Below are 25,732 nucleotides of genomic sequence, written 5' to 3'. Positions count from 1 at the left end.
TTCACCTTGGTCCACCGGGATCCTTCCTGGAAAGCACCTCTCCAGACAGACCCCAGCCTATTCTGCTGCATGAGATTGTGCTCCTCCAGCTGCAGATCTTTGCATATCCATTCCACTGTTTTATTTCCTTCAGTGTGCATTAGAGAGAACCCCTCCAACTGAGCAGAAAATCTTGATAAAAGTAGTGCAGTTTAGCTTGCAGTGGGATGGTTACAAAAAATCATTTGTAAATTATTATGTGCATTTTTCCTCCTTATGACTGATGTTCAGCACTCTGAACATAGCACCCTAAATTTCCTCCTCAGAATGTCAATGGAGTTTAGAAGTCTTCAGGCAGATGACACCAAAGCCTGACACATGCATGGATTTTTTTCCAGAGATAACGACTGGAATGTACATTGCTAGAATCTATCAATAGGAAATAATTATTCTAGTGTGATGAGGGGTGAGAAGGGGCAGAGGGGAAAGCATCTCAAATATGTGATTTTGTCAAGATGTTTTCCTCAGCTCTGTAGTGAGTTTTGTGCACAAGAGAGTGTCCTACCTCGAACAAAGACATAACCACTGTACTCTTCATAGTACTCTCCCATCGCCACTCGGAGCGTGTACAGACCCTCATCTTCCTTGTTTGCATGAGTCAGTGTCAGAGAAGCTCTCTCCCCACTCCACTGCATCTGGACCCATTTGGATGGTGTAATAAGAACACCTAGGAATCAGAGAACTTCATGATGAGCACCAGCAGGATATACTGAGGAACAGATTCTGAATACAGAGAACATATTGGGATAGATTGGAAATACAAAGGAGACCACTCTTATTACACAACATTCTGTCCTTGAAAACAGTCATAAATAACATCTAATTCTGCCCTAATGATAACTTTGATTTCAAAGCATTACTTCAGGAAGCAATAGGTTTTATATTTTATCTGCTGTTACAGAACACTGTGCAGCTTCTTAAAAAATATCTTGGCTTATAAACAAATAAATAGTAAAAGCTCTATGAGCTCTAAAAATGGGCCACATAGATGTTGGCTCTGATAAAAATGCTTCCAATTTAGATTTTTTAAGAAATAAAAAGTCCCTAGAAGACATTTTCACTGTGATTTGTTAGTTTTCTGTGGTTTCACATCAAAACGCTAAATTATGAAACAATTCTAGTTGAAAAAGAGAAAATATGATCATTGGAAAACCTGAGAAAGTGATGACCAAATCATAACGTTGACACAAGCTGAAATAAGTAAAGATTTACATGAAAGAAGTTTCTATTTCTTCTTGTCAAACATTCTCACCATTTCTGTACCACTCAATGTCTGGTTTGAAGCGCTTGATATCAGGATTGATGACAACTGTGCAGCCCAGACTCATTGTTTCGCCTTCTCTCCCAAAGGCTACGTCAAACTTGTCGACAAAGCTGATTTCAAACCTGGAAGCATAGCCATGAGGGGTAACGGCAACTGTACAAGAGAAAAAAAATATCTGGTTTTCTTTCCTTCTGTGACAAGAGTAGGAAGAAAAATTACTCAGTGATTATGAATACAGTCACAGGTAAAGTTCAAGGTATAAATAGGAACAATATGCATATTAAGTCATCATCTTCAGAGGCAATTGCAGCATTGGATAATCCAAGTCCTTTCTATTGCAGCGAATTGATTATTTCTTCATTTGTACAGCTCTAGTTCACACAGCTACTTCATTTTAGCAGGGAGAGGTTTCTGCAGAATTTAATTTCAGAATTTTCAAAATTTCTAATCGAGTGTTTTATCATAAGGTTTGTTTTATAACTTAAAATATTTCTATTTGTGATCAATTATTTGTTCAGGTCAAATTGATCTTTAGCTTTATGGTTCTTCTCTTTCCCCATTTTAACTCCTTGCATTCACGTGTTCACTCAGCCTTTGTTTTTGTAAGCTAATAAGCTTGTGGGGGGGCTACTGCAAACATAAAAGGGCAGCCCTTCTTTCTTGTTTCTATTCTTGTTCCTGAATTTATCTTTTCAGATGCTGTGTGTCCCAAGTGGTGCAGTTTTTCAGACAGAACATCCGAAGTGCCTTTCACTTGTACTGTACGTACACGACAGAGGGGCTTCCATGTTTGTTTTGAAAACAGCTCAGCTGATAAAAAATAAGGTCAAACTTTACTTTTACTCAACTAGCCTACACTGATAACTTTCCCTCTTTCTGTGATCACTGAATATATGCAAATTGTGATCTTTCTTTCCCATAAAGAAGTGAGAGATCCCAAATTTTATTGGAAATATATGGAAGTCTCATCTGTCAAACATTTCATGGGGTTCCTAGGGCACCTTCACCCACATGGCATATGTGGGTGGATTGTCTTATGATCGTGGAATCATGGATGCCATATTGTTAAAATGTGAGGTTCTCAGGTAAAACAAACTACAGTTTTTACCATGATACATGCCAAAATAGTCTAAATGGGTTCTGGATATTTAATCTTTTCTATGCGTTTTCTGTTAATTTTCATAGCTTATGAAACCACATAAGCAGCAGATAACAATTAAGCCTACCTACTCTGTGTAGGCACATGCTTCCTCATGCCATGTTTTACATATTGCAAAAGAGGAAGTGGTTCTCTCTTTGACAGATTCTATTTCATAGTGAAGTGCAATATTAACAGGATATTTCTTATATAATCCAACATACCTAGAAGGCAATGCTATTTCCCCCCACTAATGAGGCTAACACCATCCCAAATTGTGGAGCTCCTTGTAAATCAGACCTGCTTCTTTTTAAAATAACATTACTAAGTATTCCGCTTAGTCATGATGTCACAACTATAAATGGAAGTGTCAAAGAAACATATTGTGACTTACATGGAGAGAGGGAAAGATTTCTACCATGCAAAAGACTTGCATCAATTTCTCCTTTGTACCCTACACAGAAAAAGACAAAATGGTCACTACCACCAAGAGGCAAAGGCTCTGTGAGCCACAAAACCAAAACTGGCAATGTGCATCTTAATAAAAAAAAAACTTAAAGGAAATATTTTGCAACCTACTCTTCACCACGAGGGAAGCATAAACTGAAACTTCTCCTTTAACATTCATAGCAGAGGCATGATACTGCGCAGTGTCGTCAAATTCACATCTGAAATGATAAAAATGATTAGGCAGAGCACCCAATCGCTCCTTGGCATAGCCTCTCTAGTGTTTTAGATTAAGAAAACCCTCAGAAATCTGGGTAAAATCTATGAAGTAAAAGCTTGGGAGACAGGCACACTGGACACTGGACTGATGGAAGCCATTAGGTTTTTCTCAATGTTAAACCCCAGTGTTTGAAATAAATGTCTCTTTCCAAATATCACTTACAGATTTGAAATTGAGAATACAGCATATGTAGGAAAAATTATCTGATAATATTCATTGCTAATTTACTGTCTTCTATGAAGACATGCCTAATATGGAACTTGTAGGAATTGTAGCTTTCATAAAATATTTTCAAAAGGCACCTTCCATTAAAAAAAATCATCAAATCCAGGTTGTTGTTGATTAGGACTTATGTTTTCGATATTTTTAATGCAAAGTGAGTGCAAAAATTTCCCACTTGGAAGATGAGTACTGTTTAAGATCTTTCTTGTATAAAAGTGAGGACATCTCAGTTCTGTTCCTCATTTCATTAAGAATTGTGAATTTGCTATATTTGAAAAACAGTTAATTTACATATTTTTACACATTTAATTGTACTTATCTAGCGAGCAGATGATAAAAGTAATCATAGATGTGCCACTTTTCTGAATCTGCCATAAATAGAATATCCAGATAAATGATCCAGATAAATAACTCAGGTAAATTGCATGTCCTCTACTGAGGTAAACCAGAACTGCTTCAACATTTAGAAGACAGCATTCACCACAGTTGATATCTCTGATATTACCTGACTTGATATCTCTTACATCCCCAAGAGGTATATTCACATTTTGCAGCTTTCATTCTATAGCAACATTTCAGGTAAAGTTGTTTGTTAAATTATTTAATATTTCCTTACTCTGTAATCTCCAGGGAGTGCAGCCCATACCGACTTTGAATGATATACTTGCCAGGGTGAGCCTGTACATCAATGGGCACATTATTCTTGTACCTATGGAAAAGCAAAGAAGTAGTATGTCACAGAGACAAGTCATTTTATACTTTAAAAGGTCAACTGCTTGATATTTAAAGTAGAACATCAGTAGAGCATCATCATTTCTCCTTGATAAACTGTAGTCTAACTCCCTGGGAAGACATGACATATCTTTGGAAGTGTGACCTTTTTCTCTTTTTCTTTGACCTGCCCAAGGTAGATTTTATTCTCAAGTTAAAAGAAGAAAATAGTCTTGAGTGGGATGAAAATCAGCTCATATTACCATGAACTTCATGTTGCCACTTATAAAAGAAAAGAGGAGTCACATAAGCAACATCTCACAGTTTTGTAAATGGCAAATAAAAATTTTGTAGCCCGCTTACTTACTAGCTATCATAAATATTTTGTTTGGTTTGCATGTTTGACCTACTTTTAAAACCTCTATATACACAAAAAATGTCAGGTAGAAAGTTAACTTTTTTGTTTACTTCCAACTCAACAGGGTTAGACTGGAATACACTATGAGTGTTTTCTGGCACAGGTGTATCTTCAGGTAGGAAAGGTTTACTGTTCAAAATTCCCAGTTGTCCCAATTTGAAGGAATGAATGAATCAGTGCTGATCATTGCTGAGCTGGTACTGCTAATTTCAGAATTTATACAAACACCTTGAGACTCATAGTGGAAGAAGAGTGGTGCATGATAAATTCTTCCTCTTTTGCTGCATAAAATGTCACTCATTCTGGATAATACACAGTGTAACCAACCAAGTAAATGTTTGTCTGAATCCTCTCTTAAGCAGGCACTGGAAATATGGAAAAAACTGGCAATAGAAGTCTAATAAATAAATTGCACTCCAAATTGTATTCAGTACATTTGGCACTGATCTGAGGTCCATAAAGAAAAAATGCTTCCCAAGAGAGTGTCATACTTTACATAGCTTTCTCTCTTCTTCATAAGGTGTATTATATAAACAAAATGAAATTATAAAGGATGATAGATAAAAGCATCTTTTACTCTGATGTAGCTTAAATAAATCTTTATTCTCACAACAGATAACCAGACAAAGAAGTTTGCTTCTTCATTTCAGATTTTATATTTTAAACCTTTCATGATTTTCAGTCATGATTCCTTTCATGATTTTCAGGAAAGGGAACTGGTCTGGTGTCAGTGGCTTGCTCCACTTCACCAAACAAATCAGTAATTAATGATTTTATTTTCACCAAGGATATTATCAGTTGAATATGTCTCAAGATGAAGCTATATCCACAATAAATCTGAAAACTCTCTTTCAGCACCATCAGTGTTGTACAATAAAGAATATTTCCCTGACTACAAATATTTGGGCATAGTAATTCACTGAGAGTTTTTCAAGTGCTTAAGTGAGTAATAACCATAAACTCTAATGCTTTTTATCCTCATCTTCCTCTCAACAAAATGTCTATGGAAAGGGACACAGTGCAGGGCAGTACTCTCTATTCTGCACATCAATCATTTGCAGAGATGTCTGACCTCATTACTCTATTATCCTGGCTTAGGCAATGAATAATACATGAACCCAGCAAGAGTAATACATTCCCCACCACACCTCACCTCATCTGTGAGCTGGTGCCCCCCAGACTGAACTGCCTGGGAACATCAGGGCATCTTTCTATTACTTCTAGTGTGTAAAATATTTTAGAAAATAGAATAATGCCATCTGTTCTTAATATTTTCCATGGCATATGAAATTGTGTAAAGAGGACTTAGCTCCACAGTATCTTTATATTTTCACTAAAGGGCTGGGCAACTTTTGGATCCTATGGCAGCAAAGTTGTTTGGTAGCATGGGGTGCTGTGCAGAAACAACCTTTAACTGGGTCATGCCAAGAAGACTTTCACTTCTTTTGTCTTCATTATCAGGTTAGTAAAAATTAATTGATTCAGTTTTTGTTTATTTATATTCATCTACAGAAAGAATAAGACTCATGTTAGAAGGACCACTTGTTATTTCTGGAAATGCAAATTCCAGAGCAGCCAAGTCATTAGCTAATGTGGGACTGCAACCTCTCACTGTCATTAGGCACTGATAATTTATGCTTTCTGCTACTGGTTTCAAATGTCCTGGGTTTTCCATATGCTTTTTTTTCCAGGGGAGTCAGAACAGCTGCATCAGGCAGGTTTTCTTTAGAGTAAGTCCATAAAGCTTTAAAGTTTTCCAGGCACAGCATGAAAAGGTCTTCATTGCTTATAGAAAGAATGACTGTTTGCAATATTCTACTGACATTTTGTTAGAAAGGCTGAATGAAAGCTGACAGATCCAGGTCAGCACTGTTCTATATCTTAGAGCAAAGACACCTGCTGAAAAGGATGTGATCTCTTTTTCTTTTTTTTATTTTCCATTAGTAGCCTGTGGCAAAATGAAATCCCTTTGGAATTCAGATGTACAGTAAAATGATGTATCAATTTCCACCATGCACATTTAGCACTTAGATGAAAGGCTGGTTCACAGCGAGAGCAAAGACAGACAGCTGAAGGCTCAGTTTAACCATGTCAGGTTTTGGGGATAAGGTGAATCTCAACCAGAGTGAAAATGACCCCGGTCTTGAATTCTTGGGTAGGATTCAGGTTACAGAGCTGGGTTACAGCCATGAGCATAGCTGACCATTGCTTATCCAGCTGAGACCAGAGCTGAAGGGTTTGTCTGGAATCCTCTCCAGGTGGAATGTGAACACAGGGCACTTGTAACCCTCACAGGATGGGAAAAGTGTGCCCATGCAGAGCTTGGCTGTCAGAGTCCCAGGAGAGAGAAACTTTGTGGACTCAGCTCTGGCCTATTAATATACCTCTTAATAGCAATTTTTGACAAGCCCTGAGTATAAGGTTTTTAAGACCTAAATAAATGTAGAGTCCCTTACACTATTCAAGTAGCAAGTTGCAATATATGATTATTACATAACATTATTATATAGTAGATGTTTCCCTTCCAACTCAGCATATTCTGTGATTCTGTACAATCTTCCAATACTTCCAAAGTTTTCATCTTTTTTGGATGGTTCCAGATCTACCTGAAATCACTAACTCCAAACAGTGACAATGTGTCTGCTATGAACACATCATCATTACTGAGATTTCACAGCATCATCAGGGGATTTCTATTTCATGGAGATTCAGCACTATAACTGCTCAGCTGCCAAAAAGTTTGCCTTTCACCAAAGCCTGCTTTAATGCTTCAGGGATGTTAGTGTCATTTGTAGAACTAAACTCAAGTATTTGGAAAACATTATCAAAGATATTATGATAAACTAAACTGCTATTTTTCCCTAATCATCGACAGAAGGAATATATTTGATGTCTTTACAAAATAAAAAAAAAAAGTCTATTTATTCCTAGTGCTGTTACACAAATATTTTAATATTATCCTATTAGTTAATTTACTATAATAATTATGTAATTATTTATGTTGTTATTATTATTACTTCATTTTAATATTTTGCTCTTTTTCTGTACAATGTGACATGAAAGGTGTTTGACAGGCCTGCCATCAGTACCTGATTTATTTTTTTTAATTTAACTTATATCTTTTCAGAAAAATGACTACATTTTTCTGAGATAACATTGACTGAGATAACTTCAGATTCTGGTTAAGTGGTGACTTTCAGTGCCAGGGATACAAACTTACCATGTAACACGGGGCTCTGGCCAGCCAGCCACAGAACAATTAAATCTGACATTTTCCTTTTCCCAGATAGTGTGGGAACGAGGCTCAATTATAAACTCAGGAGCATGTAAGAGTTTATCTTGATTCAACTTTCTATGGAATGCCTGAGTCTCTTCTAGCTGGAAAAGAAACATTTTATTATACACTTGATTATAGCAGCAGTTAGAAGTGCAAATTATTAATACCAAACCACAAAAAAACCAAAAAAACCAAAAAAAAAAAAAAAAAAAAGAAAGAAAAAGGCAAAACCCCCTGCAATTTTTATTTAAACATTCAGACACACTTAATGTGTTTATCTCACCTGGACGCAGAATAACGTTTTCATTTTCCAGAAGTTCTCCTTCCAAAATAACTAGATTTGATTTTAAAGGGCTTTTCTTCTCAAAACTATTCTAACTAAAATAATATTCCACATTTAATTACTTATTATTCTAAATACAGAGTGGAAGGTGAAATAGGCCTGAAACTCAGATGTCTTCTGTACTTGTGCTGTAATGCACAAGGTCTAGGCTCTAAAGGCTAGATCAAGGACCCTAGGCTCCAGGCTCTAGATGTAAAGATCTAGGCTCTCTATGCCTAGATCATCTCTGACAGAACTACTTTCAAACCTTTCCTCCTGACAGGATCTTTCATCCTCACAAGGTAACTGGTTCAACCATTTGATTATCCACAGAGTTGGAAAAAACTCTGAATATGGTATAAATCTTGCTTTCTGCAAAAATAATTATTTCTTTTCTGCCTTAACTTTCAAATATATGGAGAATTCCAGGTCCATGTATTCGAATTATTAAAAGAGGACTTTTATAAACAGGGCAATACCAGTTTTCCTAGCAGTGGTTTCTCAGTACTGGACAGGTTCAAGAGATTTCCATTGAAAATACTTGGGTTAACTACTACCATTATTGTGATTGCCCATGGATTAAATCAGGGCACTGGTGTGCTAGGCACTTTACAAACAAAAAAAGGACTAGTTTTCTTTTCCAGCTTAGGTATTAATTTCTAATCTTTTACCGTTTTCTTCATGGCCACGCGTTCAGCAGACTCCCGGATCGCCACTTTCCTTGACTTTTTTTCGTGATGTTCCTCTTCAGAAGTTGTCTTGGCCACCTTGCTGACACTAACTCCTTCCCCTGTGGCAAAAAGGTTCCTCTTGGCAACATATGCAGCACTTTCTTTAATTCTCTCTTCTTCAGTGTCTGTGATACCACTGATATTCACTTGTCTGAAAGAATTTTTAGAAAGCAGAATCCCATTGGAAAATGCTGAGACCATGTTCCGTTTCTACTTGCTATCAAATCAGCCACTACAGTGGCCAACACCCTTCTGGTACAACACTCTCATATGTATTCAAAGCAGAAACATGGAAGGGATTCTGCAGAAAGACTGAGTATTTTACTGTCCAAAGTCATGGCCATGTTCGGGGCCTCTCCCTCTAAATATGCCATACACATTTTCAGTTTAAACATTATCCTGCTGTGGCTTTTTATCTCCATCACTATAAAGATGAGTGTAAGGCATAACCACAGATATTCAAGGTATTAACTTACAGGTGCAGTGTTTGTAACAGCACTGCCTAAGGGGCAAGAGATAATTGTAGCTGTAAAACAATCAATATCCTCATTCATGAATTACTAAAAACCCCACATCCCACCCTATATAACTGTGAACAAAAAAGTTCTCTTTGTTCACAGAAAATTCCATCCTATATTGCTATATATGCTGTATAATTTCTATAGGCTGTCTAAATTCCATTCTGTATTATCTTTCAGGAAGATAACCATGGATTTTCTTGCAGCCTCTTCTTCAGGCTCTGTACAGAGGTGAGACACAAAGAGCTCCCAGTGGATGCAATCCTGTTTCCACACTCACATGTGGATGTACTTTTGAAACCATATTGGTTTGGCACTGCCAGGACATTACAGCTGCTGCAGTGGTGCATGCACAATGAGAGTTCCTTGACTTAAGAAGAAGCATCAATATCCTCCTGCTAAATTTAGTTACTTTAAAGGAACATTAGATAGCACACTGAAAACAAACTCTGTTTAAGTCCTCACTAAGTGCCATCTTGCAAGCACTATAGAAACATCACCTCTGTTTCTAGAGTGCACTCAAGCATAGCCTCTCTTTTATCATGAAACACTACTACAAAGCAAAAAATAGAAAGAGGAAATTTTTTTCTGTTTTTTTCTTTCTTTTTTTTTTTTTAAGATAGCCAATATTATGCATCTGACAGCATATCTCAATACTAAAAAAAAAATTGAATTTAAGCTCAGAATTAAGTGTCCAGCCCCTTACATATGAAGTCAATTGCATGAGATGCAAGACAGTCAAGCAGTGGAATGCTGTTAACTTAATTACATTAAACAACTGCTGAAAGGATGAAAAATCTTACTTAACAGCATAGAGCTTTGACCACCCTCAAACTCAGCTTGCTGTGTTTTAGTTGCTTTAAGAGGGCGATCCATAAGAAATCAGTGGAATGATAGATGCCCTCCACTTAGGTCATCAGCTGTCCCCACAAATATGACCTGAAGCTGCAGATATATGGAAGAGATTTTTTAAAACAATTTTGAAAAAATCAGTATAATGAATATGAATATAGCTTCCTACATTCATTTTAAATGAATACATGGCACTTTTCTTCAAAGGCAAACTGATACTATTCCCTCCTTAATTACATTAGTTAAGATCTCAGCAACTTCACAGTGTGGACTGGTTCCTCAAGACATTAAGCATCTTTTGGGAGCTGATGAATATCCTCTGACTAAAATAGAACTCATCCTAGTCATCTGCAGTTGTAATCCCCAGATGCTTTTGATCAACAGTATTAAATATTTAGCTTTTCTAATAATTTCTCCATGTTATAATCTTCCCAGATCAAAGAGAAACATGTTCCCTTAAATGACAAATGCACTCAACCAGCAAACTGTACCATTTAAGAGCAGATTTTACGCTCAAGTCTCAAGGGTTTCAGTAGAAAATCATTTTCAAACAGATCCAACCAGATCCAACCCCAAATGGCACAGGCAAAATATAATTTTAAGGGTATCTGCCATCTACATTCCTTTGGCATAGGCTTATAAGTGATTGCAAATAGTTCATGAGCCACATTCAGCAACTTCAGCACTTCTGGCATTACATCAAGCTCTGGGTGTTTTACTGTCTAAAATACTGTCTGCCTGTCCACAATTTTCTATTGCAAGCCCAGGTATTTAAAAGGTGCTTAAAAGGATCAGTTGCTAAGTGAATAATCTGAGCAAACTATTTTTTTCTACAGCAGAACCTGAGGGTTCTGAAGTAGAACCAAATAATGGAAATGGTGACACATCATTGAAGGTCACCCCAGCTCCAACAAACCCCAGAGATGACCTTTATAAAGAACTATTCCCTTTAACAGCTCTCTGCCCATGGGAAACAACACATCAATTTCACTGGGGAATTTGGGAATGACATATAGCATGCACATGCTTCAATGGGCTTCAGCTGTTATCTTTCAAACAAAAATAAATATCTGAGAGGAATGTGGCATGCAATTTCCACAGCCTTGGCATGTGGTCATGAGCATGATGCCAACAGTGAAAAGCCTAAACCAGATACCATTTCATGTTATGTTGAGTTGAGCATTCAACAGTCATCGTATGCTCTTTTTAACTAATTTTTAAAAATTTTTTTCAAAAATCCCAAAACAAAATTTAAAATTTTTGGGTCATTTCAGTGGCAGAAAAGCACACACAGCTTTCTGAATTGCCATAAGCAAAAAGTAAGATTTACATCAAGGAAAAAAAATTATGTAAGAATTTGATAGTACCTTTTAATGAAGGAGCCCAAACAGGACCCCAAAATATTTTACAGACACAAATAAATGAAGCTACATACTGACACATTGAGTTAGATATTACTGTATGCATTAAAAAAATAAAATAAATGAAATTATTTCTTAATATTTGTTGAGATGTTAACATTGTGCTAAGATCACAGCGGCCTGTAAAAAAACTAAGTACTAATCAAGAGTTGTGGTTTTCGACTATTGCCCAATACTATAAATTTTACTTGTGTAGACTCAACATACAATAAAAAGGAAGGATATTTGTGCTTGAGGGCATGGGAGACAGATGATGGTGAGCTGCAAATCTGCTACATAAGTATAAACACTGACTGACAGGCAAAAGTAGTGAGAAGCCTTGAGAATATGTTATCGCAGGTTTTGCGTGAGACTGTCACATTTTTATATGTTTCTATCACAGAAGATACCGATAAAACTCCAAAGCAATTTTTTAAAAAGGCAGCAGTGTGTTTTTTAATGTTGGTTGGATCAAAGAGCAGTGAAACCAACACAGGAATGTACAAAGGGTGAGAAAAAATTACTCTGAGACAGTGGGAGGGAGTTAATAAAAAACAAAGCTACTGTTGTCATCACAAAGGCATCACAAATGCTCAAAAGGCCAGAGCAATAACATCCTCCACGGACAAGCTGGAACTCAGTTCACGTGAAACCACAAGTTTGGATATAAAGCAGAGCTGCCTTGGGGTGGTGGTGAAGCAGTAGACAGAGAAGCACTGGCTCTCAGAAACAACCTGGATGTGTCCCCTGAAAAATGCCGTGCTGCAGAGGAAAAACAGGTTGAAGGGAGGTTTCTCTTCAACTGCAGGTGGGCAAGAAAATTTTTTCCTGGCCTCTAACCAGGAAAAATTCTCCACACTACACCCCAACATGTATTAATCTGAACAAGTGACTATGCTGGAACTGCTGGAGACTCCTACTAAAATCATTATGCCATACTCCAAAAAGGGCAGGGGAGCCTCTTTGCTGCTGTTGGTTCTGGCTTCCACATAAAGTTCACATTCAGCTTTACTGAGAACACTGCTGCAGTAAGATGTATTACATCAGTAGTAACCATGCAATTAATACCACCAACACGTGAGATCAGGATGAATCATTACAATGGATTTGAGAAAGCATTTGGTTTTATTCCAGGTTTTCCCTGTGCCAGGACAAGATATTAGCACATTGTTTCATAGTTTCTATGTTTAATGCTTGGTAAGAGAGATTTAATTACAGAACAAATCTTCAAACCAAAAAAATAAGCTAAATAATGGGGACAACATGCTTGCCAGGTTCCCAATAGGCAGAGTTCTAATTATATTTTCATTTCATAGAAAGTGTTCCTGACAATGTGTCCAAAACAAAGTCCAGACACGTAGGTTTATCTGTCCCAGCTCTGGATGAACAATGTCCAATTTTCTGCCAGTCAGTTGATTTCTCTTTTTCCTTTTATCACTCATATGAAGTGCAAACTATCACCAGAAGATACATGAGTGTAAAGACAGATTAATGGATTTGTTATTTTATAATTTGTCAATATACCATCAGAAATAGGATACCAAACAAAATGAAAATGAACATACCTTCCTGTGAATATGGGCACTGAGTAGTCTAAGGCTTCGTTCTCTTTGTCCTCTGATATCAAACTCTGTTTTGCCCTCTTTGCTTTGGGACTCATCTTATAGGATTGATCTTCTATCATTAAGTTGGAATTTTTCAGTCTGAAATAAAAATTATATTGTTAAAATCAGGAAAAGAGCTGCTAAGAAGCACTCAAAAATACAGTTAAAGCACTACAATTTCTTGCTGTCTTGTTTTGTAATCAAGAATTTATAATTTTTAGTAGCCATCATTTCAGAGTTATTAAACACATAACTAAGTGTACTTTTGACAACCCCATCATTACAAACACACCACTTATGCCCCTTGGTATTAAATCTGAATAGACAGAGTAAGCAATACACCTGGTAGCAATGTACTTTTAATAGCTTTAGGGTTGGGACTTGGGAAGAATGTTTAAGTCTCTCTACAGAAATTGTAGGGCACTGCACTGCTCAGAAAGCAGTGCTGCCATTCCCACTGCTCTCCCATACCACTCCAATGGGAAGAGAAGAGTGGAGAGAAGTAGCGCCATTTAACATAGCACAGATAAATGGAGGATGACTGAAAAGGAGGAAGAGCTTCCCCCCCTGCCCCATGCTCACCAGCCTGGGAGGGATTCTGAAAAGCATGAAGCATATTTGAGGCAATCACTTTGGGTTAATTTTGAACATAGTTACAAATTGTGTAAACAAAGTTTGAAACACCTGGTCCTCCTTTGCCAAAGCACCACGTATCTAACTGCCATAACTATTAAATATGCTAATTATTTGCCAGCATTTAATAAATCCCCAAAGTGTCTATTCACCTGTCTTGCAAAATCACCACAGAAAATCACATGTGGGTCTGCTTCTGGTCTGAGGATTTGTCTACGCAGTCCAAGCTCCCTGCTTACATGTGCAGATACAGGAGCAGAATGATGGTTTCTCAGCAAGGCTCGTTAGCCCTGCCTTGTGCCTCTGTCAGGGATAACCTGCTTCCCACACCCTGGATACCTTACACTGGTGTCTCCACACAGCATGCTGGACACATATATCAAAACCCATGCTAACACTGGGCCCCTGGGAATGTTTCACATGCATAATGTAATATGATATTATATCCTTGGGCTAATGTTTTCCTTAGGCTGTATCCCTGCAAAAGTACCACCACCAACACAAGAAGAGTGCTTAGTTTCCAAAATACGTGCTAGTAATCTATCCACTGAGACTGTGTGTGAGATGACAAGGATCACTTTCATTCTCCCATCTTTTCTTCCTTCATTTATTTGTGTCCATCCCTTTGCCCAGACTGAGTTCTCTCCCTACCCAGCTCCTGTCAAATCAGTCTCCCATTCTCTTGCTCTCTGTCTTAATGTTAATTCCTCTGTGCTCCCCAGGTGCCACCATCATCAAGCCTGCAGCCCTTCTGCCAAGAGACGCTCAGTACTGAGGGTAGAATCAACCATGCACTTCTCCTTCCTTCCTCCTCTCCCTGTAACCTGCTTTCCACACAAAAGGAGGCACAGCCTGTCAGGGATTGTGGCACACACTGCAGCACTGGGGCCAAGGGTTTTCCATGTCAGGCACCACTGACTCAGCTCAGGCACAGACCACATCTACAGGAGAGAGATGCTGCGGGCTCTGGGTTTTGACACCAGGCACTGCCCAGGATAGCCAGGGACAGAGTACAAGAGAGGCAGATCCGGCTTTAGGGACTGAAATCCAAGCAGAAAACACTTGGGAACAATCCAGGCAGAGTAAAATAAAAAACGAAGAGAGAGACACATTGAAATGGGGTGTGCAACAGCCTTACTGCTGGGCTGGACAATGATGTGGTGCAATCACTACAGCAAACCACAAATGCACTGGGAGAACTCATCAAATAAGGGATAAGAAACACCAAAGGCAAATTATTTTCATTACTTTTCTTAATTGAACTAGAGTCTGTAAGGAACTGCAGATCTTTACTTAGCAGGTGACTTTTATTCCTGTCCTATTTAAAAATGGGTCAAACCTGGGATTTTGACTCTGACAGCCATTAGATTTCCTCAGAGCTTTAGGCTGAAGCTGTTAAGAGGCCACTTAATTCCGTGTTGTTTCTAGATCAAGAAGGATCACAGTACCAACTGAACTTCAGTTAAAAGGTCTGGAAGTTTTTATTTTCATAAATGTAGTTGAAATGTGGTGAAAATTTCAGCTCAGGCATTTACAGCACTGTTAAATCCAGACAAACACATTATTCCTAAAGGAGAGTTTGACCTTGCTCTAAGTTTAGTTTTCATTCAAGGTCCAGATTACACATTCATTCAGGGAATTAATGGGAAGCATATATAGCAGTTCCCATCACTCCCTGCTAGGCATTTTGTTGATATCTTTCCTGCATAGCAGTGGGGGTTTCCTATCTTTCATTTATATATCTCTAAAACTATTTGAAAAGGCAAGAATGAATTGCTACAGGTTCTGTTTATTTGGAGGCTATTTTTCACTCAAATCCTCCAAGTGTTTGAAGTAGAATATCTCACTTTCATGACCAAACCAGAGCACCCAGCTGATGTTTTCAGAGGGATACCTAGAGTCACTCCAAAATGTTCTTTAGAATTACACTGCATAAACCAAGAGATTAGAAGAATAAATTTGAAGCAGCAGAAAATGTTTCTCTTTCTAAATTCTGGCAGAGCTAGATGGAGGCTAGGAGAAACATATTCAAATGGAGCTCCTTGCTTGAGAGAACTATTCTGTTATGAGGCTTATTTCCCTGTTTTCCTGTGTTCTTAGTATTTCTTCCTGCGTAACACAAAACCAAAATCCTGCCTAAAACCATTATTTAGGTGGCCCAAAGGAGGACTCTGTTTCTTGAACTAGATTCTAAAATCTTGCCCTTTATTTTAAAATGTTCCAACCTTTTACCTGATATGTGGAACAGAATCTCCCGAGAGGAGCAAGAGCAGGGTATCAGTGCTCTCTAGTTTCATAGGGAGGAACAGTACCATGACCTTTTAACATCTTTCAGCCTCATCTGATATGCCCAGCTAGCATATGTATATTTTTTTCCCAGGTCAGATACTATCTGTACAGGTTTATCAAGGTTGGGGACATAAGCCTACTGTCCTTACTTCAGGGTGGATTCCAGCATGTTAAAATGTCAATAATTTTCCTGGTTTTTCATTAGAGTTGTAAAAGGCACAGGCATTGTTCTGTAGAGATGTAAGAAACAGATGCTATTAACTTTTCCCTCTAGCCTAAAGAGGAGCTAAAGAAAACACTGTGCAGGGCATCCGCGACTCCCAAACAGATTCTTTGTTCTGTCTTGATGCCTTATTCTCACACAGAGAATATGTTGGCACTACCCTTGTTTCTGTGCCTGAAGGGACAGGTTTCCCACACTGCCCAAAGAGAGTCTGCACCCAGGGGATGTAGAAATGCATTCTGGACACAGACCACAACACCCTATTCTTTAGTCATATCACTCCCACATGAAAAGGCACATATAAGCTCTTTTACACCTCTGAAAACCCATGTATCTTGTCCTAAGCAGAGAGTGGTATACACAATGGTTGCACCAGCTGTACCTGCTGGAAAAGCTCCATTAGCTACAAAGCCTCGTCCAGTCTCTCTTTTTAGCAGCTGTTTTTTTTTTTCTAATATGCAGTATTTTCATTTACTGTAAATAGGAGATAGAGGACTGGCAAACCCAGTTATAGGAAAGGAAAAAGAAATTATTTTCAGCAAAGAACTCTTTAAATTCAGCCTCTAAAAATGAGAAATGCTCTCTGGTGACTTTTAAGTTGCTGACAGGTTTGTCACAAGCCCAGGCAATATTGCTGGCAATATTCCCTGACACAGCTTCCACAACAATTTCATTTGAAGGGGAATTGTTTCCACATAGCAGGTCTCATTAAAACAATTTCCATGCTTGAGTATGACATCTGGAATCCAGCCTCTTAACCCTCACCTATAATAAACCAAAGGATGAGCAGTGCCAGGATCATGGTCTTCTAATGTTTCTGGAAGTGTACTATTTACTCAGACTGTCCAGATCCTGGTTACTGTGTTGTTCAGGAGAGCATTAGCTCGCACTGGCAGCCCAATTAAAGGCAAGTTGGAAAGGCATTTTTCCTCTCTTTGCTTGGTACACCTGAATTACACCATGTCCTCCTTGCTGTTTTGCCTGACCTGCAAAATACATGCAAATACCTGAGCCACACCAGTGACTTGTGTTTTCCCTCAAAGCAGGTGTCTGGCCCTTCTGGTGGCAGATAATCTGTCTGTGACACAATGGGATTATTGATGCTGCTAGACAGGAGACAATAATGCCAGACACATGGAAAAGTAGGGAAAGTTTGAGCAAAGGCAAATCACTGAGCTTGCACAAAAAAAGAGTTAAACTAGTTTAATCCAGCAGCCCTGTTTGACAGCCCTGTAGTTCTATAAGCAGCTTTGGCAGATCTGCCTCAAATCTTCTCAGAAGCACACAGAGGATGGAGCACTGCTGTGGAAGAAGGAGCCAGGCTTCCCACAGGAGCCAACCTGCCCATGCTGGCAGCCCCCAAGGGCTGGATGGGGAAGAGGATGCATGGCCACAACGTCGGCTTGTGGGAGACGTACACCCCTCACCTGAACAGAGCCTCAAGGGAAGCAGGACTGTCACTTTTCCTGCCTCTGCTGAAGTGCTTGGCTACAGACAGCCCCACGAGCTGGTGGGGAGGGCTGGGTGTGAAGAGGCAAGCTCTCCATGGTGAGATGCCCTTTCTTCTGGGAGCCCAGAGGTTTGCTCCTTTGGCCAACTGCAACCAGCAGAGCTGCAAGGTTTCACACTTGCTCTTGATTTTGCCAGTTTTCATTTTGCTCCCTGTACACCCTCAAGCTGTTGTGGTGTGAAGAAGACTTGAAATGTGGGGAACAGGCCACTTGCACAGGGAAAATTTTTCATCATCCTGAAAAATCAAGCTGTGGCTCCTTCAAACTGCCTGTGTTCACCCCCTAGGAATGTTTTCCACTCAAGTGAGGCTTCAATGTCACAGAACTGGGTCCAGGTCAAGGTCTTGCAGGTTACCTAGTTCCTAGTCCTTCTCCATTGCTTTCCCCATGATAAATTCCTCACATAGCACTAACTGCATGTCAACACCAATGCTTCATGAAATCTTTCCTGTACCGTGACTACAAAAAAGGATGAGACCTAAATTTTGCAATAACTATAAGTTTACCAGAAGCTACTTCAGATAAAAAAAAAGAAGTAACCTCAATAAAAACTTAATAATTTAATTTTCCTGTTGGGATTAATGGTGTTTATCTGCAAAACTATATCCATTACGCATAAATCTATATTTGATGCTAACATTCACTGATATGCAATCAACAATTCTTGGCTGAAAAATTTTGTCTGCATTTGGATTTGTGTGTCCATTCTGGTTTCAAGCAAACACTCTACTATTCAGGTCATTTAGATACAGCATTTCAATTCAATGTTTTCTACTTCTAGAAAATTGAAAGAATTTGAAGTCTCTTTTTTTTTTCCCCTACACCATTCTTTTCATATGGATGAAAACAGAAAGTCTTTGATTTTCCTAATTTATTTAACACTTGTTGTCTCCACATTACCCCTTGAAGTATTTTGGCTTATTAGGAAAGACAGTACCAATTTGGCAAGAATTTCTTCAAATTTGAACTACAGTTAACTGTAGAATTGCATTATTTTTTCCACTTTGCCTCTTGCAAATTGCAGAAATAGGGGCTGCAAAAAAGAAATACCAACATAGAGGCCATATTAACCATAAACCCAAGTTAAATACTGAAATTTTCATTCAGAAATATTGCCTCCTGTGTTAATTAAGTTTTGTGTAAGAGAGCTTGGAATCCCATGTATCTAATCTCCAGAGTCCTTGTCTTAGGCAGCAGCAATGAATTTTCTCAAATACAATAACAGGATCACAGAAATAAAGAAGTTGCAGCTGAGACATTCTTATCTGTGAACTATCTATTGGCAAGTCTTGTAATACAGAGTATTATATAGGCAAATATGCTACTTTAAACCAAAAACTTTTATCTCAAGCAAAACCTCAGTAAATGTTTTAAATTCTCTCTCAACTAAGCAATTTCATTTCCTTCAATATTATACTGTTGACATTAGAGTTATTCTTAATGAGAACACAGAGGTTTCAGAAGAAACTTGTGTGACAGCTGAAGTGTTTGCAAGCAGGACTCAGAAACAGGTTTTTTTAACAATCATTTTTTAAAACTTGAAGTTCTTTTTTTATGGGAACCTTTTCTTCAAGAAGAAGGAAGGTTTGGGTTAGCGTCAGCAACAGAGTGCAGGCACAGATGCATTGCTGCAGAAATTTGGGACATCTTCCCTTACCCAGCACCCTTTGGAAGCACAACCCTCAGTCCCAGCACCTCCAGTTTTCTTCCCTTCACCAGCAGACTATAAGTGAGAGTCTCACTGCTTTCTCAGTGGTAAATCATCTGAACAAGTAAAAGTGTTTCAACAGCAAGCCTGGATATGACCCACTCTAAGACAATCAGCTACAGAATCATAAAATCATTACAGCCTCTAAGATCATCAGGTCCAACCAGTAACCCAGCATGGCCAAGCCCACCCTTAAACCATGTCCTTAAGTGTGTGTGTCCACACATTTTTTGAACACTTCCAAGAATGATGATTCCATCATTTCCCTGGTCAGCCTATTCCAATACCTGACTACACTTTCAGTGAAGAAATATTTCCTAATATCCAATCTAAACCTCCTCTAGTGCAACTTGAGGCCATTTCCTCTCATCCTGTCTTGTTACCTGGGAGATGAGACCAAGCCCTGCGTGGTTACCTTCTCAGACAGGTGTAGGGAGTGATAAGGCCCCCCCTGAGTGTCCCTTTCTCCCAGCTAAATAACTGTATTTCCCTCAGCTGCTCCTCATAAGACTTGTGCTCCAGAACCTTCATCAGCTTTGTTGCCCCTCTTTGGACATGTTCCAGCAACTCAATGTCTTTCTTGCAGTAAGGAGTTAAGTTCAGTCATTCACCTTGAGTGTAACAGCCTGAGGATCAAATTCCTGAACAAACTCTGGCAAATGGAGACCGGACCCTGAGTTTCCTGAAGGCTGAAATCACAAGGTGTTGTTTACTGTGGTACATGTAGTCCTTCTTCCATTGGTTTTGGCCAAGATTTCACCATTATCCACAATCCTGGGAGTATATTGAGTTTTCAAAATTTAAATTTTCTGCTGGACAAGTTTTGATCAGCTCTGCTAATGATATTCTTAATTTTACATTAATATAACAACAAGCGGATGTTTTGAGCTATAATTTGTTGATTGTTTCCTCTATTGCTAACAGCTGCTCTAATCTTACTTTAGTACTTCTCTAATTTCTGTAAATCTCTGAGATATATGTATACAAATAATATGAGGCTATTATAGCAAAAATATTATGTTCATGTAATTGCTTGAGCGATATTTATTACCTTAAATTTTAAAAAAAGCTATACAAGCTGAGCATAACTACTCTTCTCTTGTAAGATGGGACACTTCAGGTTTGGAAAAAGTATGCCTCAACCAATATACTGTGTGAAAATTACAGTTTCTTGAGTCACTCAGCACAAAAGGGAAACTATTAGGCCAAAGAAGAATTAATCATATATGGTCACATCAACTCAAACATGCATGAAGAGCTTTGAGTTCTTGTACTACTCCAACCTCCAGCCAGATAAGAGACAGCCTCAATCCAAAGCTATCGCAACTCTTCACATTAAGTTCAGCTGTGTTAATGTGGCTAAACAACTTGGAAGGAGAAGTAGCTCATGCCTAAGCAGTTTGGAGTCAGCACTCAGCCACATCAGCATTGCCAGTGCTATTCTTATGACAGTCCAAGCATCACACATAGATTAGTTCAACAAACTAAGCTGACCACGGTCCTTCCCATTGCCAAAGCCAAGGGGAAACACTGGACCAGGAGAATACACTAATGCCAAGTTGTAGAGAAACTTTATGTGGAGGAGGAGGAGAGTTTTGCCATTGTTTTCAATGGGAAGTGGTTGGACATTTTTCTACCAGAATGCTGTTTCAAAGACAGATTATCTTACCCAAAGCTGTAGGCTTCAGATCCCAGCCTGTAGGCTGCAGCCAGCTTGTTGATGGACTCAGATGCATGGCTGTAGGCAGCTGAGCTGGTGCTGAGGGACTCCGAGTCAAGGCTGTAGGCAGCAGACCTCTTGCTTTGCGCGGCAGAGCTGTCGTAGGCTGCGGACCCGTGGCTGTAGGCTGCCGACTCGAGGTCGTAGGCTGAAGAGCCATGGCTGTAGGCTGCTGAGGAGTCAAGGCTGAAGCCAGCCGCAGACGAGTGGCGATAGGCTGCGGAGCCCCTGGCGTAAGCTGCGGATCCTTGAGCATACACGGCAGATTTGCTCTTTGTCTCCTTTTGGTACTGGCTCACAGTGGACGACAGCGCTTTGTGGCGGTACGCACGGTCATAGTGCTCGTGGTGTCTTTGGTAGAATGGTAAAGACATCATGGGTGCCTTCGAATTTTGGGTTCCACTGCACTTTTCTGAGTGTAAATAAACAGGATAATGTCTGAAAAAGAACAGGTCAAACACAAGGACTACCATCAAGGAAACTCCTGAGTTAGCATACAAATAATACCTAACTTCACACAAACTAACACTGAACTTGAAAAATCAACTGCAATGATTTTAGAGTTATATTTTTATGATGTGATTTAGACTTTCAGACAGCTTCATATTCAGGTTTCAAGATGCTCACATGCCACCCATCATGACCAGAAACCTTTGCACTCTTGCGTCTATTCATTTGTAGTTGGTTCCCTGCTACTGCAAACTACTCAAGTTTTATGTGCTCACTTATTACTGCAAACTAATGAAACTCTGTGTGCCTGGCTTCTTCAGAGACAGTATAAATAATTTTGTTCAATTACAATAGTGATAATAAAATAATAAATTACTTTTAAAGGCATGAGCAAATCCAACAAAGCTATAAAAGCTGTAACAAAAATATATGAACATTTCATTTATTTTTGTAATCCAATTTTCAGATTGAATTTAATCTTCCATTTATTATTACAACAGTGAATAAAAACTCTAAGATTGAGAAGGAAGTCATTTTTTCTCTAAATGTGCGTTACAGTGATTGTTTTGTACGTGATACCAGGGTTCAATTTAAAAGGACTTGTTGTGACTTATACTTTTACAGTTGAATCAGGGATTCAGTCTTTATGCAATGGGTAAAAAAATATCATGCTCCGCAATGCAAATCCTTTTCTTTTAACCTAAAATATCATGTTCAAGATTGCCAAGACCCTTCCTCCAGATAATAGGTCCATTTAATTTTAGTTTGCATGTCATCAGTTGATTGTCTAGTAGTCACTTGCAGTCTAAATTTTGATCAGGTGACAGGTAGTTCCCCTCTCAAAATGGGATGAAAGTTAAGTGCAGAAAGCATTTCCCTTGTCTGTTTGTTTTAAAACCAGCAGTTCCGTCATTATTTTGCTTTTTAATTTTGCTGTTTTTAGAACTGACTTTTTCTACTTTGACATTCAAGCTTGCCTCAAATAATCCATATGATAACCTTTCTTTCTCTTTCTTTTAGGCTCACATGGCTACTAGAATTGTCTCTGCAAAGGTCCCTGATTAGTAAGGCGACCTTTTGTAGCTCATAGAAATGAGCTGCAATAAGGAAATGTTAACAAGGATTTAAAGAAGATCCAAAAACAAGAGTGAGAGGTGTTTGTTATTGTTTCGGAGGGTTTTTTTTAGTATCGATCACAAGAGTAGGAAAATTGTTCTGCTTCATGATTTCTTCATATTCATGAAAAACTATTTAATGTTTGGACTTAAAATACATTTACAGAGCTAGAAGACAAGCATGACTTCATGAAAGTCTAGATATCCAATTTGGGTTGTCTTGCGCAGGGTCAGGAGTTTGTCTTTGATGATCCTTGTGGGTCCCTTCCAACTCAGAATATTCTGTGATTTTGTGATCTTTTCCCCCCTGGTCTTTATGCCTCCTAGACTTCAGTCCTTGGCTTTTTCTTTAGTATTTGGTTCTGATAGCAAGTCAACAAATTTCAAACTATTCTCTTTGACAACTGCAGAGGTCTTTGCCCTAACCAAGGCAAATTATGAAAAAGAAACCCAGAAACTACCAGAAACCAAACCCAAACCCAACAAAAACCAGAAACAAAGAGGAAAATTTTCTTCTATTTCAGGGATCTCAGAAGGGAAATGCTTCTTGTAGGAGCATAACTTAATTGATTATTTAGTTGCAGGAAGTCAACAAGGAAGAAATTTATTCAGAAACTTTTTATGTAAAAGAAGTTGCTGATATCCTGACCACAGCAAAACTGTGACTTCAAGAAGACCAGATTATACATTTACCTTATTTTTGTCTGAGGAAGAAGGAGAAATGGGAAAGAGTGTTAGCCCATTGTTCTCTATGAAAAATTTTATGCTCCTTTTTAACTCTCTTATTCCTAATGCTGGCTATTTTTTCATGTCAGTCTAAAATAATGCAATTATTAGAAAAAAGAATGTCTAGCATTCTTTTTTCTAATACCTGTCAGTATTTTGTGTTGTTACTTATTTAATTTTGTTAGCCACCAGTAGTATGTAGTTCCTCTGTATTTCCCTGGTTTCAGAAGACTTTTTTCTTCATTTTTATTCATTGCCTCCCTCTTCTACCTCTGCAGAGCTGGGTTTGGACTTGTAAGTCATTGTGATCACTGCCTAGGAAGGTTAAAGCACACAGAAGAATATTGTCTTGCACACTGAAAGGGAAGGAACATGAGAACATCCTGTTTTCCTTCTGCAGAGCACTATGGTTTGTCTTCACCAGCTTTATTTGAAGTGTTGGCTGGCTTCACCATTCATACAACAGCCACAATGCCAGCAGGCATTCAGCTCAGGCATTCCCACAGCCTTCCAGGCTTCAAAGTATGGAAGGCGATCCACAAGTATGAAGCACTGCATGTGTTGCCCATTAAGAAGTTAAACAAGGCATTTCATTTACATTTTATCAAACCAGAAGAAAAAATTAAAATGTACAAAGGAAACATTTTTCTTCCAAATATGAAAGGTCTGGATCTTGCTGTCCTCAGGAGTAAAAGTCTGTGATAGGAGTAAGGACTGTGATAGCAAGGCAGGCGCTGAGCACTAAGTCAGCTCTCCTGGTTCAAATCAAAGACCAGCACTGACTCACATCATGTAAAGGGAAACTCCATTTTAGGTATTATTATATAGGTATTTTATCACACCATGAGTTATGTTTTATATTTCCCTGAAACATCACGGATTATCCTGTACCAGGCCAAGATAAGCTGGTTACATTAGTCTGATCAGATACAGTAGGGCAATGCTATGGGAGATGACAAGTAACTCAGAAACCTCCAAGGACTTTGCTCCTATCTGGAGCACTGCCTGATTATCAGACTGACTCCCATCTCTTAAGTTTTATCTATGCTACCTGCACCCACTTGGTCTGTGTGCACCAACCACCCCCCTTCAGCGTGAGGGCAACACTCCCTCTCAAGATCAGTGTAGCACTTCAGAGCTTTGCCTAAAAATAATAGTGGCCATAATTAGATGAATTCACAGTTTTTGGAGCTATATTTTAGCAGCTGTTGAACTGAGTATTTAAAATTACTACTGAGCAGACAGACAGTTCTGTACTTGTCCATAGTTCACAGCTACACATTAAAGGAGATGATTCTGCTGCCATTACCTCTTGTGCTGTATATCAGTCTGTGTAGTTCTTTAAAGATTGCTCCATCAATCAATGAAAATAGTGAAATCGATTTTAAAAAAGAAACTGTTGTAAGCAGAGAAAAGATAACATCCTATGCAACAAGAAAATATTTATGTTATTTAAACATTCTCTAAGCCCACAGGAGAGTACATGACAAACTCCTCCTATATCTCAGTAACCCAGGCTTCATTTGAGAGTACTGTGACAATATGCAAAGATAGCTGAGTGAAAATAAAAGAGCCCCTGCACTACTTTCTTTTGTTTCACAGCTGAACGTTCAGATGTCTCCAATTCACATCCACAAATCCCTCAACTGCTGAGCTATGAAGAATAAAGGGAGCTACAATCGGCTTGGCATTACAGATTCAGATTAAAAATAATTGAACACATAAAACCTTCCGGCATAAAAAAACCACTTACCAGGATCCAAATGAATGGCAGCAAACGGAAGAGCTCCCAAGTGGATGAACAGCACAAAAATACAGCAACAATGAAGCCAGCAAAGAAAGAGGTAGTTAGGACGAGGGGTAAGGACTGGACTTCAAGGTCCAGAACAAAAATAATGCCTGCAGTCAGTGGAATGTCAGAGCCCCAGTCCAGACCTTTTATGGCCAGGGGGATGCTATAAATATAGCATGGAAGAGGGAGAGAGACAGAGACAGATACCGATACCCTGTACTATCTCTGTGCAAAGACATGATGACGGCAGCCTCAAACTATAGGAGATACGGAGTTCTCCCTTTAAAATATCCTCACTAGAATCTGCATAAAATCAGCATTCCAATTAAAAATCATTTCAAG

At 38.7% G+C, this 25,732-nt stretch overlaps 1 protein-coding gene across 7 annotated transcripts in view; it reads right to left on the bottom strand.

Annotated features, from left to right (window-relative positions):
• The window catches only part of MYOM1 (myomesin 1), a 72,177-nt gene extending 46,665 nt beyond the window's left edge, over nt 1-25,512 (bottom strand). For 6 of the 7 annotated variants that reach the window (XM_063166943.1, XM_063166960.1, XM_063166980.1 and 3 more), the window contains exons 1-10: nt 25,352-25,512; nt 21,257-21,745; nt 13,185-13,322; nt 8,790-9,000; nt 7,740-7,897; nt 4,007-4,099; nt 3,021-3,109; nt 2,836-2,895; nt 1,292-1,456; nt 545-706 (exon numbers count right to left, since the gene is read on the bottom strand). In XM_063166943.1, the coding sequence (XP_063023013.1) occupies nt 545-706; nt 1,292-1,456; nt 2,836-2,895; nt 3,021-3,109; nt 4,007-4,099; nt 7,740-7,897; nt 8,790-9,000; nt 13,185-13,322; nt 21,257-21,684 (1,504 nt within the window). In that variant the 5' untranslated portion in view covers nt 21,685-21,745; nt 25,352-25,512. The remainder of the gene's footprint in view (nt 1-544; nt 707-1,291; nt 1,457-2,835; nt 2,896-3,020; nt 3,110-4,006; nt 4,100-7,739; nt 7,898-8,789; nt 9,001-13,184; nt 13,323-21,256; nt 21,746-25,351) is intronic. The other variant, XM_063166950.1, reaches the window with a different exon arrangement.
• Nucleotides 25,513-25,732: the final 220 nt, after the last annotated feature.

The sequence above is a fragment of the Melospiza melodia genome, chromosome 1 (genome assembly GCF_035770615.1).
Source record: "Melospiza melodia melodia isolate bMelMel2 chromosome 1, bMelMel2.pri, whole genome shotgun sequence".
NCBI classification, from domain to species: domain Eukaryota; kingdom Metazoa; phylum Chordata; class Aves; order Passeriformes; family Passerellidae; genus Melospiza; species Melospiza melodia.
This window is presented reverse-complemented; position numbering and strand designations above follow the sequence as displayed.